Here is a 14,907-nt window from a genome sequence, read left to right as displayed (position 1 = left end):
CGTGAGAGCCAGCATTACCTCACTGTTTGCTGCACATGCTTTAATAAAATGATACACATATTTACAGAATCCACAAATTTCGCCTCACCCCCTCCCCCAGCAAAGACAAAATATTTGTCCAAACTTGTAGTTCCCCACTCCAGAAGAAAAACAAAAATAACACTTAAGGGTGGATTTGAAAAATTACCCACAATTAAAAATAAACTCAGCTGAGAAAAAGAAAAAAAAACTAAAGAGAGGGAAACGGATGGAAACAGAGAAAGAGCAATGGATCTTTTGGCCAGTACAACACAGCAGTGCGTGGAGTTTAATAACAGCGCAGATATGGCAGTAACACTGAAATAGCTCATAAAGTCTATGTACAAGATCACGATAATGGCGTCCGAGCCTCTCAAGTCCGTTTCGCTCACAGACGTGAACACGCCTCATCGTACAAACTTTAAGGAAATGAAGGGAAAGGATGCCTTGGCTTCTGAAAAACCTCCTACGAGTAGATAACGGGAAAGGGCAGAGCAGGACACGGTTCGTCTTTGCGCTTTCTCAGTCTCAGACCTGTATCTTTCTACATCTCTCGACTATTCTGTAGTAGAATTAAACAGAAATAAGGCACAATAACTACACTGACTGTTTCGTTAATGGGGAAGGGAGACTTCTGTTGACTGATGAGCCGATCCAATTAAACGTGTGTACTGATCTTCCCTTTGCATCCCGACCAGCCGTTCCGATTTATACAACTCCAATAAAACAAGAAGTTTATGGCGACGATGCTAATGGATAGCCTCCCATCCCTAATGCTTTACAATCACATTGTGACAAAGAAACACTAGAATCTAGTGGTGCGCACAATAGAAAAACTGCTAAGAGCACCCACCTACCAAACCCCCCCCTTAACCTTTGGATTGACTGGCTTTTGGATTGTTACCATTTCCATTCGACGCTGACTTTGACTTAAAACGACAGTGGATGAATCTGCATGAGCTTCTAATGCTCGAGACGTGACCAATTCAAACAAACAAAAAAAAAGGAAAATAAAAAAATAAGAGACCCCAGGTTTAACCTGTAGTGGACTGAACTCCAGGCATCTGCCCCGCTCTATGTACGCTCACGAACAGTGAAGTCCCCAAAGAAAATGAAGTGAATATAAAATGTCTGTGTAATTCAGTGTCTCCTCCTTTCAATCATCTCTTCACATTGTCAGTCCAAGCCTGAACACTCGCATGTGCGATCAAGACTCAAGTTCTGTTGGACTGTAGGGTAAGTCACAGAGGGTTTAGGGTTTAGACTGCGAAATTAGGGTTTAGTAGTGTTTGATGGTGTTTCTGGTCTAAATCAGGGACACAAGGAGCTGGATTGAGGTGTCAAGAACAGATAAGAAGAGTAACTCTGAAAAGGCTATTGGTCTGTTTTGGCAGAAAAACAGTCAGAACGGCTGGGGGCTTTTAGACAGACGTGTTGATCTCCGCTGTGATGGAGCAGTAGTGGGACAGGTTCTGAGGGGTTTTCTTGCTGGGGTTAAACGATTCTGAATGGTGGCCTTCTCAGTCCTGGGCTTCAGCTGCTGTGATGATTCAGCAGATCATTCGTGTTTTTGATGGTCCTTCATGTCCTCCTCATCTGTGTACTCAGATGGTTCGTCTCCTGGCTTCAATAAACGGCCAACATAGTCATATTTCTCTGAGAAAGAGAGAGAGAGAGAGATATTATGAATATCTCATACATACTTATGTTTAGACAAACTGAAATGTAGTAGTAATTAGGGCTGCACAATATATGGTTAGGCATGGATATCGCAATGTGTGCATCTGCAATATTTACAAAGCAAGATCTGAATTTAAGTTGACCAGGAGCTACATGCGGTTTGTAGAGTCACACTGAAGTTTAACCATAATAGAGTGAAAGTTTATCAATCGCTTGTGTTTTTAAGGTCTGTGACTGAGCTTTTAAGAGAGTTTGAGACATTTGGGCACATAAAATGATGTTTGGAGGTGTAACAAAGATTAATTTCATTCCATCATTTATATGGAGAAAAAAAAAATTTTACTTGCAATTTTTGTTTTGTTTCTATTTCAAATATCTACAAGCCGATTTTACTTTTACATTGGCACATGGTTTAGCTTGTTTAAAGACAAAAAAAATCTAAATTTTTACTTGCAGTAAAAACAAAACAATATTTCTAACTTGATCGAAGAATGAGACATTCAACTAGAAATGAGACAAGGCAAAATAATTTTTGTGATCTACTTAAATACTGTTTGACACCCCAGAAAATGTCAAATAGAGCTATTCAAACTTTCTTTTGAAACTGTGTTCATATTGCATCATTTATTGCAGAATAATTAAATATCGAAATGTAAGAATTTTCCAATATTGTAGTCCTAGTAGTAATGACCTTGGACAAGTTAGCATGGACCTGTCGGTACTGCTAGTAATAACATTTGACTACAGAGAGCACTTTTCCCCATTAGTATTGTTGTTATTAATTAACTACAAAAAAGTTAACAAAACAAAGTTAAAATGACAAATTAAACATAAAAGTTAAATTAACATAATAATAGCCATATTTAAACAACATTGTTACATGCATAGTGATCTTCTTTAATATAAAGTGCAGCCCTATGTTGTATTGAAACAACCCATTTGAAGCATTGTTTAATAATTAATATTAATGCACTGATTTATGTCTCTATTGTTAAACAGCATATGCTAAAATATTTTATTTTATCACCACAGACAATTTGTCCAGCTGCATTGATCTGTAAACTTCATGTCTGATTTCCACCACAGGTAGTGACAGAAAGCTCAAGCAGCTTATCGCACACTCCCTCATCTCACACAGCAATACAAACAGATAAGAGGCTACGCTACACTAATTCAATCTAAATCAGCCGAGTGCAAATCTCATCAAAAACAGCTACAGAACGGCAGCAACAAACAAACATTCTCCAGCATATATTCAACAATACTAACAATTATTATAGAACAACACTTCAACAACACTTATGAACAACACTTCAAATACATCAAGAGCTAATAAAGTCTTTCAAGCGTTGTTAAATGTATGGTGCAACAGCTTACCCATGAACTGCATCTCCCATTCTCGAACACTTTCCATCTGTACAGCATTCAGGTCTGAAAGGTCATCATACTCGTCCCGCAACGCGTCCTTCTCCAGGCAGAATGTTGCCAAACCCCGAGAAGCATCACGTCCCGCAAAGATCCCGTAGGGGCCCTCTGAATTGACAAACACACAGAGTATAAAGGTCAGCAAGACAAATTTAAGAATTTTACGCACAACTTCTAAATACAAGCAGAACTGAAAGTGCAGTATTGTTAGGGGTTACCCACCCTATGGTGTGATCTGATCATAGCTGAATTCTTAAAAAAGGTCATTTAAATAGGTCAAATTTTTGCACAATAAAAAACACGGGTAGAGCCAAGCGATTTGGCCTAAAATCAAAACCTCGATTAATTGAACATTTTAACTCAATCACGATTAATGAATGACTTTTTAATTTATTATTATTATTATATACGCTGGCATATTACAAGTGACAGATTTTTGAATTAAGGGTGCAATCCTCGATTTTAAAACAATTGAAGAAAACACACACTATTTATAATCTATGATTGTTTATTGAACATCATCATTGAACAATTAAAACACACATTGCCTACAACCAATAGTCATGTTTTTCTTTTAAATAAGTAAAAATAAATAACTTGCACTTTTGGAAACAAAATTTATTATTTTTAATGTTTTCAAAAGTAGAAAATAAGCAGCGTCTCTTCTAAATAAAATAACTATTGTATATCGTTTTAAAAAGTGCATTTCTTGAATATTCTGTAAACAAATGTTCATGTAAATAATCATTTTATTGTAAAAATATGGTGTTTCAAGGCATCTTTGCCGCAGATTCCCATCTTTGTCAATGTAGTGCAAACGTGCGATGTGGAGTTACATTTCTTAAGAGGTGTGCGGGTATGCAACCGTGTGAAGGCTGCGCCGGATCATACCCATGCGTTCGACGGAGAAGTATAAATCAGCTTTAACAGAGCAGGATTTTGTGACTCCACACGCAGTAGGTAAAGCTATTTAAAAAAAATTGACCTGGAAAAATTAGTTTGATTATGGATTCTGAATGTCGATTTCATTTACTTTTCGATTTATTGCCCAGCCCTAAAGGGTAGTAGAACTTCAAAAAACATAACATTAAGAGCAGGGCCAGCTAGAACCTGTAGAAATATTTTGCTATTGTGACCAGCGTAATATACAAAAACTAAAATTCAGACAATTTCTACACAATGTAGTATAGGAAAATAATATGTTTATTTAAGCTTTACAGTGCAAATGGAATTCAAAACACTCAATTAGTTAACAAACCTACAGCAGGTCTCTTAATACATCCACTCAGACAGAAAAGATTACTTTGCAAACTGTTCTATTTATTTAATTTTGAAAACATTTGCATATTCAAAAATATTATGGAAATTTATATAGAGACTGAATGAAGAATATTTAAGCACATTAACATAGATGAATAATAAGACTGAACTACCGGGCCAAAATTCTGCAGATTTCTGTGGGGACAGATTCCTTGCCTAGTTAGAGTTAAACTTCTTTGAAATTGATGGCCACATTTTTTGAATGCATAACAGAACAGATAAGATGAGTTTGAGACAGACTTGTATAACATTTGCATTTGTGTTTTTTTTTGCAAAGATATTAAACAGGCAAATTTGAGTTACATATTGCAACTTTTGACCACTTTATGCTAGGTGTTTTTGGAGTAAAAACTCATTTAAAGACTGAGTAAACCAGAAGCTCCTACCTACTTCAGTATGGTGACATGTCCAACTGAATATTAGGGTTTTGTTAATATCAGGGTATGAGTTTTTTTTTTTTGCGCTCCAAATTCTCACTTGTCCTAAACTAACAGTTAGATTGAAGTGGTTCAGGATATTCTGTCCATGCCATCATCAGAGACAGAATGGCATTTTAATGCGATAAGTTCTTGGCCTGAGAAAAGAACCCAGGAGAACCGCATGAGACTATCCCAGACAAGCTGTCATCTCAAACCATCCAAACAGCTGGGACGAATGGAGCCAGAGGAATGCAGGTAAACACAGAGCTTCAACAAAACAGCTGTGACTCCTCACTGAATAAGGAAATGAACTAGAGATACTGTGACAATACATAACACCATACCAACAACAATCTTCTCCAGCTGCACAGATTGCTGAGGACACACCTCTCCTACCAAACTAGAGCCATAACGGAGTAGCACGACAGACTGATGAACTTCAGTCACCTAAACAAGATGATGTGATAAAGAGCACACAACACTAGCTACATGGACAGTTTTACTTCATGACTGCATAAACAGGAAATAGAATCCATGATTCATAAATAATACGACTGACAAAGGGTTTCAGATCAGGCCTGACGATGACTAGGCTGCTCTGGAATGTGCCATTTCTTTCTTGACAGAGTTTTAGTCAGTGTTTATTCAAAACAGAAGGCGACGAAAGAGAGAGCACAAAAAAAAAAAAAAAAGGCTCTGTGGATGCTTCTTTTTTTTTCGGTTCATCATCTGATCACCATGTGCAAAAGCAAATAAGCTCATTCGCACATAAACACAATCTCCTTTCAGCTGTTGAGCAACAGTAGTCTTAAAAGAAACAAACCAGCCAGACATTGACCAAAAAGAGCAGTCTGACCTATGGGCCAGTGATAAGATACCACGTCTGCCTACAAAGTACAAACCTTTGTCATGGTCTCATCAGATTATAAACCACTGCTGCAATAGAACTGCAACAACAACATCTTGATTAAATTGACAATGAAACTAATTGCTAGAAAACTTGATTACTGAATAAGTGGATCTATGAAGCGGAAAACATCATGAAGACACGTCATGTTGATGTTGTGTGAATAATGCATTTCTATGGACAAAACACACACATGATACGTTCAGCAAAGGACACAATTGGAAAAGTGTAAACCGTCCTAAACATGAGAATGCTTAATCTTAAATGCTCCAAACTAACTAGCTTATATGCACAGCAAGATGTAGACATTTGCTACTTAAAAAAGCCAATACATACGTTTATTGCATTGTATCTTTCATTTAATGCAATTTCAGCTTCATTGGGGATCTTCATGAATCATGGCAAAATGATAAACATATAATCAATCCAATAATAAAACGTTTAAACAGAAAAATAAAACCATTAGTCTAATGTAACAACTTCTACTGCATTAGATGTTTTATAATAATATAGGGTAAGAATATTTTTCTGGCAGACCTTTGCTGAATTCTTTAACCGAGTTTACATGAGAGTTTATAACTGGATCTGTTATTTGCGTTATGTTCCTGCCATCAAAACAAATGTTTGCACCTTAATTGAACAAGTAGATAGCTTTAAACGTCTTTACAAGCAACCACGTCAGATGATGCATCCCATGGCCATATTCCGGGATGACAATGCTCAAACTGTGAAAATGGTTTAGGGAGCACGAGGATTCACTGTCACACATGATTTGGTCACCACAAACATCCTTAAGCACACTGAAAAGCAATGGGATGTGCTGCCGTTCTGGTGATTTAAGCCTCCTACTGTCGATACAAGATCTCTGCCAAATATTAGTGCAACTCTTGATGGGAACTTAAGAAAAATGTGATTTTTTTTTTTTTTTTTAACATTGCCAAAACAAATACAAAAAGGCGTTTAGCAAAATATTGCATGCTCAGTTTTTGGTCAGCAGCTTGTTCTCTCAGCTGCTTGATAAATATTTGTGCTATATTTACTGTTTACAGGGTCTGAGATGAGTTTCCTTTCAACTTGAACAGTTAAACTCTTATCTGTAATTTTACATGAGATTGCACAGGCTAGTTCATTAAACTTCACTGAACGAGTGTCGGCACACCAAACAGACCAAGCGCTATAAAAGAAGAGTGATAAATCTGGCTAAATACTGATTTTCTTGCAATACATTAAAAGCAAGCTTATAATTCTGTATGTAACTGCATTTTTGTAAGAGATAAAGTAATAGAATAAAAGTATATGAAGTTAATAGCTGTCTGTGTAATTATATTTATTCATTCATTCATTTTCCTTCAGCTTAGTCTCCAATTTATCACTACAGCAGAATGAACCACCAACTACTCCAGCATATGTTTTACGCAGCGGATGCCCTACCAGCTGGAACCCAGTACTGGGTTAGCACCTATACACACTCTCATACACTACGACCAATTTCAGTTTATTCAATTCACTTATCGTGCATGCCATGGGCTGTGGGGGAAACCGGAGCACCCGCAGGAAACCAGTGACTTGAACCAGCAAATTTCTTGCAGTGAGGCAACAATGGTAACCACAGATCTACCTAGCCTTCGGCATAATAATATAACATAATATTACAATGTTGAGATGAGTTCCTCAGACCAGTTAGCATTTAATAGAATTATGTTAAATAATTAAAATGTATAGATTTTTTTAAAATTTTGTTATAACTTGACAAACAAGCAGGACATTAAACATTCTATAATGTAATGGTAATATTAACCCATTCTGTGTCTGCTTAAATTGCAGGACAACATGCGTTGAAAGGATTCGAACAGGATTTGAAGTAAAGTTTATAAATGTAGAAATTTACTAAAGTTATAATATTTAATTTTATATTTAATATAAAATGATTGCATTTTAACAATAAATAACATGTGCTTTTGTCATTATTTGGTGAACAGAATATTCTGGTTTAGTTGCTAGAAAAAGATTAGATGTGTATAAATAAACAAAAGTTCCTTTAAAAAGTCCAAGCAAACAGTACAGCAAATCTTAATAGACAAGTTTTTGACAAGGTCTATCTTAGAGAATCTGACCTGCTATTAAGAAATGATTAAAACAATCTTTAATTGCCGCCTTATTGAGCAACAGGTAAATAAAAGTGATCTAATGTTGTGTGCGGTAAAATGCTGCAAGATGCCACATGGGACTACAGGTGTCCAAGCGAATGACGCACTGGTCAGAGTCTGATCTGCTGCTGACACCACATCTTGAGCTCTCCCATAAACGCAGCAGATGGTCAGATAACATATCTCATATATAAATATAGCAGAGGGAGATGTGAGGCCCAATCACAGACACTAGTTTGAACTGTGAATCAAAACATGTTAAATGCAATCAAAGGCAGCGATAATCCACATACACCAATAATATCCGCATTCTCAACTTCATTACAGTTAGATTTCCAAATATAAACTCCAGACAGACAAAAGCCTGCTGTTCTGGCTTTGAGAACACATTTTCAGATATTACATGCAGCAAACAGCTGTTTTGCACAGCAGCTGAACGCCTGTAAAGCGTCCAGGGGAAAGCAGCAAGCGTTTCCCCTGCAGGGAAGGGAGGAAGGAATGAGGCTCAGTGCTTGAATTCTTAAGCAAGGCTGCTCCTAAACTCAGCTGACCTAATATCCATCATAGCAAATCAAGCTGTTAACTTTACATGTTCAAAATAAGCCTATAGATTAATGTTTTATACAGCTCTATCCGAGCTGTGCATACCTGTTGGGTGTGACAGCACATGGCTCTCACCCACTCTTCCACGTCAGACATGGCTCTCGCTCAAAAATGCACTGACATGACCGGTTGATGTCTGGGAAAGAGTTCACCAACGCAAAACTGAGCGGCAGAAAGGTGACCGCAGCTATGAAGAAGATAGAAGTGGCCTGCCAAGAGGCTGGCAAACTCAAATTAGACATCAGACCACCTTGTGCATTATCACAGCAGGGGTCTCTGTAAATCTTTTTCTTTTCTTTTTTTACTCAGTGACCAGTGTTTAGCAGTATGAGCTCTCCTCTGACCAGAGCATTGGCAAGTATAAGCTGGTTGCTTATCCCATGGCAAACTGTTGTTCTTAAAACTGACTAGCATCTACTTTGCACTCATATTCTAGTAAATCCAAACTGAACTTGTTACTCAGATTTTTTTAAACAAGTAATCTGAATACAGAGCAATTAGTAAATAACATTAACAACATGTACTTACGACAGGCTTAGTGGCTTGTAATTAGGAATAATCTACTATTGTTACTACAGTACATGCAACAAAGTCACCAGCAATTTAACTGAATATTTCATCTATGAGTACTCACTAGATGATGATATTGACTCCAGTGTTGCCTAACGTGAGTATATATTAAAGTGCTCGTACTCATTCAGTAGATACTAGTCACTTCTGTTGAAACCAATAGTAACTTCACCTTAACTACCCCAGCTGCAACACTTGACTTTTCCATCGATACTACTGAAATATTTACTGCAGACCAAAATGAGCTTCAACAGTTGTTTGAATCTAATCTAGGTTTAGACGAAAATAAGATTACACGTTATTCCATGTTGTCGTTACAGTGTTATTGGTGTAATACAGAGTGAACGGCCACAGTATATTTCGGTTAACGTTAGTTGCTTTTGATTGTGCGTAATACAAGCATTGCTACTACTATAGTTAGTACGCTAACTTACGTGTAACAAGGACACTACTAAAGTTAAATAATTAGTTTTAGTATAAGGTACTACTCATTCTTGTTTATTAGTCACTAGTAGCTAGTAACAGTTATGTATTCCAGCGTTACTAGACTTTGTTGACTGGATGCTAGTACCTTCTCCACAGCTGAAGTTAAAATACCCCGCTCAGTGTGGGTGTGAGCCTGAGCCCTGCGCGCTCCTTACCGCGTCCGTAAAACTTTTTGCCGCTGGTCACGTCGAAGACCTTGGTGTTGACTGCCATGAGGATGCGCGGGTTCTGCACGCCGTCGTAGTCGCGCAGCTGCTGCAGGGTGAAGTCGCGTCTCCTCATCTTGGGCAGCGGCGAGGCCTCACTGCCCCGGCCCAAATCCGCGCCCGCCCTCCTCCACCAGCGCGCGTAAAGCACGTAACACGCGGCCAGCACGAGCACGAGAACGCTGAGATTGAGCAGCATGCCGCCTAAACCGAGACCGGCCCCCGGATCCAACTCCTCTGTTGTCCCCTGATCGCCGCTGGTGTCCGCCACTGCACTCCTACCGTCCCCATCGTCCGCCATACTGCAACGATAGCGCCTTCCCACCACTCGCGCCCGCCCAGCTGGCACGCAAGTGCTCGTCTGATTGGCTGACTGTCACCGGAACAGCGCGTTGTCTGTCGGCATTTGTAGTTTTCTGCCAGCGCGGCGCCTACGAGCGTATCCGACCAAACAAAGGCTTTTGAAAATGAAAAGGCGCTAACCGTCAAGATTTATGTTTATCACCAGCTAACCGCGATAAAATAATAGAGCGTTGAAAATGTTTTTAATTAACATGCAGCTCTAATGCAGATTTCACAATGAAAAAAGTCAGATAAAAAAAATGAATTACAGACAAAACAGATTTAATTCCCTAATCATTATAGGGTAATGTATAATAGTTTAAAATTACAGTGCATAGTGTCAGACCTTTATCTACACAACTTACAATTTACAAGCGTTGTTATAGTAAAGTTAATCCATCTGTGCTGTATTCTTTTCAATATATAAAACTGTTTATAGTGTACACTAAAAGTATTGTTTACAGTGCTCATGTATCCTGTCTTTAAGAGGATTTAAGTAAAAAAAAAAAAAAAAAAAAATATTCTGGAAATGTTATCTCCATACCTGAAAAATCTTTAAAATGTCAAGATATCTATCTATCTATCTATCTATCTATCTATCTATCTATCTATCTATCTATCTATCTATCTATCTATCTATCTATCTATCTATCTATCTATCTATCTATCTATCTATCTATCTATCTATCTATCTAATAGTAAATACAATAAGAAAAACAATACATTTCATTTTGGGTTTTTATAAACAGATTTTAATATATTTTATGATTTTTTTACATTTTACAATTTATGATGAAAGAAAAATTAAACCGACATGCATACCAACACACAAGCGCACACAAAACAAAAATATCACAATAAAATGAAAATCAATAAAAATGAATTGATTAAAATTAGAGAGCTGCATCTAATATTTTTATGTACAGTTTTTTCAAAAGTAAATATGATACAATCGGGACATCATTTCAGTGTCTGATTTATGATCACAAGTGAGCAAAAACACTGATTTAATATCATCAGCCAACCTGCAAAAGAAAAATAGAATGAAATAAAAGTATTGGATGGGCCTCCACGTTTGCAGTCATCTGCACTTTCTCTCTCTCAGTAAAATCAATAGAAAAAAGATTATAATCAATTAAGCTGTCAAAAGAGAGTAAAACAATAAATTATCTCAAGCTCAACTCCAATAGGATTCAAAATTTAAAAGGAAGAATAATTCCTCTCGAAAAAGATAACATTTCTCAGAAACTTCAAGTACACAGATGTTTTCTAATTTAAGTCAAAATTAATATAATAAAAATAAGAAGGTTGAAGATGTTGTCTCTTCATCACCTAAACAGGAGATCTTTGTAAGCACCACTTCCGCAACGTGAACGGCACAACATTGGTTTAAAAGCAGGAACATCATGATGATGAAGATGATGATGATGATAACACTTTTTACAATCCCTCGACTTCGGCCTGATATCTACGTACTTCTCTGATATTCAGCTCAGACACTCAGCTAATCATAAAAGCATAAAGAACTTAGTATTCCACCCCTGTCCTATTTCCTACACAAGCTAAAAGAGCAACAACAACAACAAAAATGCAATAAGCTATATAGTGTGTTATCTGGTGCAACCTCAAGTTCAAGTTATTTTTTTTGTTTGTTTGTTTATTTAATGAGCTGCTTAAAATAAACATACTAAATATGTATGTTGTGCAGGACAGGCACAAATTAAAAACACTTAAAAACCAAGAAATGATTCATTATGCTGATGAAAGAGATGTAAAATATGGATATATTTTTGTTGTTTTTGAAATGTAAGGCTTTTGAAAAAAGTAAAACGAATATTAAAAGGAAATAAAACTGCATTCGATGGAGGAATGCATCTTCTGTAAACTTTACAGCAAAACGAGCTGGCCATGCGTACTTGATTCTGAATGCTAACTACTAAATGCAGAAGAGACGAAAGAAAAGAAGACGATTATGGAAGTCAACCTAGCGTTTTGTACAACACAAAGACACTTCTGGTTTACTCTTTGCTTTGTGAATGCAACGGACTGACAGTTGGTCTTTGCTTTAACGGTTTTGACTGGCTCACTTCCGAGGTTTTGGGTGTAAAAGGTAAGCCTGCACCAGCATTCAAAAATCTTTCACAGCTCGAGAGTATCGCATTCAAATACTGTATATAGTGTGGTAAGGGCTTCATTTCTTTGGCTGTTGGGCTTCTTTGTTTTTGCTCGTTCCTGCCTCCGCTTTGCGAGCATCTGATGAGGTATTCTTCTTCACATTCTCTTTGGGTGGGGCTTTTGCAGGCTGCTCATTGGCTGAGCTGCTCTTGGCGGTCAGAGGTGCTGGTTTCTGATTGGCTGAGGCTGCCTTGGCAGCTGGCTGATTGGTGGATTTGGTTGCCGCTGAGGCACCAGCCTGATCATGGGCTGTTTTTGCGGTCGTCTGATTGTCTGAGGAGGTCTTGGTGATTTGGGTCTGTTTCGATGACGAAGTCGAGTTGTGTCGTCTACGTTTCACCTCATCTCCAGCGGAGGAGTGTGCTTTCCTCCTCATCCCTTCCTCTGCCATTGGTGGCTAAGAGCAAAGGAAATAAAATTTGATTTAGATTACAATTAATTAATAATGTTATTTAGAAAGATTTTTTAAATTCGTGTGGACTTAATCCATATGATCCATTTGCAAGAGATATTCACGTACAGCTGATTCTTATACTCACTTCTACTCTGAAATCATCAATGCTCTTAAATTTGCTGAGGTACTCCTTGAGTTTGGGATCAATGTCCTGATTCTTCACCTTTGAGTATTTCAGGAAAGCCCAGAATTTCTCCAGTCCATATAGTTGACCTACAAATAATATGAAAAAAACCACAACATTAGCTTAGTCCATTTTAATAATTATATGAAGCGTCTAAACCATGGGTCTCAAACTAATTCCTGGAGGGCTGCAACTCTGCTCAGTTTAGCTCCAAACCTAATCAAACACAGCTGATCTAGTAGTGTCTAGTAGTCTTGAAAAACTTGATTAGTTGGATAAGCTGTGTTTGATTAAAGTTGGAGCAAAACTGTTCAGAGCTGCGGCCCTCCAGGAATTGAGTTTGAGACCTAAACGCATGGTAATGGAAGAAAACACAAGATGGAGAAAAAATAATCTTTGATATTATTTAAATTGATTAGCTAAAAATGCTTGCAGTCAAGCATTTTGCAGTCTCTGCACAACTACACTTTAAAAATATCCATTAAGTTGTCTATAGCTTGTGATTTATTGGTCTTTTTCACATTGATCTCTGCTCTCAAAACAATTTTATTATATAAATATATGGGTATTCTTTTAAATATACAGTCACTCCACTCTTAATGACATTGTCTGGGCTGGTCATACACATTAGGGTACAGAAACCAGGTATGTATTACCAGTACACTTTCGTTTTTTTTACACATGTATAAATTTATAGACTTATTTTACATAACTTCTTATACAATTTATTGTTTCAAACTACTGAAAATATCAGTAACAGCTACTTTAAACAGTAGAGTTGAATTTTAACACTTTCACAAGTTTTTTTTTTTCTTCTGGATTACATATGTAATAATTATAATTTTCTAGACTCCTTGATAACTGATAAAAAAAAAAAAAAAAAAAAGGATTGTCCAAATAACTGAAATCAAACAACTTTTATTAAATTTAACTTGATATATATTGAAAGAACATGAAAGAAAAAAAAAAAAAAATATATATATATATATATATATATATATATATATATATATATATATATATATATATATATGTATGTGTGTGTGTGTGTGTGTGTGTGTATATATATATATATATATATATATATATATATATATATATATATATATATACATGTGTGTGTGTATATATATATATATATGTGTGTGTGTGTGTGTGTGTTAATATGACTTCTCAAATGGATAAAGGGATATTTTTAAAACAGAAAAACAGAAACAGAACAGTGCCATCGTTCAGAGATGATTGTTTACTAATAAATGCAGAGTTAGAAAAAACAAAAAACACCTGACACTGATAGTGGGCGATACGAAGCAATGGTGCAACACATTTTTATTTTTTCGCTTTTTCATGTTTTCTTTAAATTGCTTTTGTCAAAAATGATTGCTTTTAAGTTTCTGACCTTTCTCATAATCTTGAACGGTCTCCTCCTGGAAGTCCTTGAAGATGTCCGGTCTGAATCTCCTCTCGAGTCCATAACTGTAAAATCGGAACAAACACTCCAGTCCATACCTGTGAATATACGTAACATAAAAATATATTAGGACACTTCTCCGATAGCACAGCAGAAAAACCTTTTACTTCCTTTACCTGTGTATTCATTTGTATGCTTAACAGGTGTGTACAAAAATTCTTTTTTCATTTCTGGATGTGTACTACAAATGCAAAATATTACTCTCAAATGATCCGTGTTCTCAGAAAACTTACTAGGGTAAAATTTGTTGCCATCTCATTTAATATAAATAGTTTTGCTGCAAACAAGTTTTGGTGAAAACATTTCATACTGAACTGTATGACCCTTCATGTTTATAAATCAGCTATTTTTCTGCCGTGACAACTATAAATATATATGCTAAACAGGATTTGCTACAGAATTCAGAATATGCTATCATACAAAACACTTTATGACTTTAAAACGTCACCCATCTCAGATACGAACCAGACAATGTCCAAACTAGGCAGCCACACGGACGTGTTTTTATATTGCATGTCTAATGTAAACACTTTCAAAAAATGCTATTGACAACTTATTCA

At 36.6% G+C, this 14,907-nt stretch overlaps 2 protein-coding genes across 9 annotated transcripts in view; both read right to left on the bottom strand.

Moving 5' to 3' along the window:
* Positions 1–14: 14 nt before the first annotated feature.
* On the bottom strand, positions 15–10,159 carry pgrmc2 (progesterone receptor membrane component 2). The gene is given in 3 exon segments (NM_213104.1): positions 15–1,674; positions 3,076–3,231; positions 9,731–10,159. Coding segments are annotated over 3 exon segments (606 nt in total). The 5' UTR covers positions 10,083–10,159; the 3' UTR covers positions 15–1,576.
* Positions 10,160–11,762: 1,603 nt separating this feature from the next.
* Positions 11,763–14,907, bottom strand: part of larp1b (La ribonucleoprotein 1B) — a 43,434-nt gene continuing 40,289 nt past the window's right edge. For all 8 annotated transcript variants that reach the window (XM_068214598.2, XM_005158557.6, XM_068214600.2 and 5 more), the window contains 3 exons: positions 14,276–14,385; positions 12,838–12,965; positions 11,763–12,695 (listed from right to left, as the gene is read on the bottom strand). In XM_068214598.2, coding sequence (XP_068070699.2) covers positions 12,315–12,695; positions 12,838–12,965; positions 14,276–14,385 — 619 coding nt within the window. In that variant the 3' untranslated portion in view covers positions 11,763–12,314. The remainder of the gene's footprint in view (positions 12,696–12,837; positions 12,966–14,275; positions 14,386–14,907) is intronic.

Source organism: Danio rerio, chromosome 17, assembly GCF_049306965.1.
Source record: "Danio rerio strain Tuebingen ecotype United States chromosome 17, GRCz12tu, whole genome shotgun sequence".
NCBI classification, from domain to species: Eukaryota; Metazoa; Chordata; class Actinopteri; order Cypriniformes; family Danionidae; genus Danio; species Danio rerio.
This window is presented reverse-complemented; position numbering and strand designations above follow the sequence as displayed.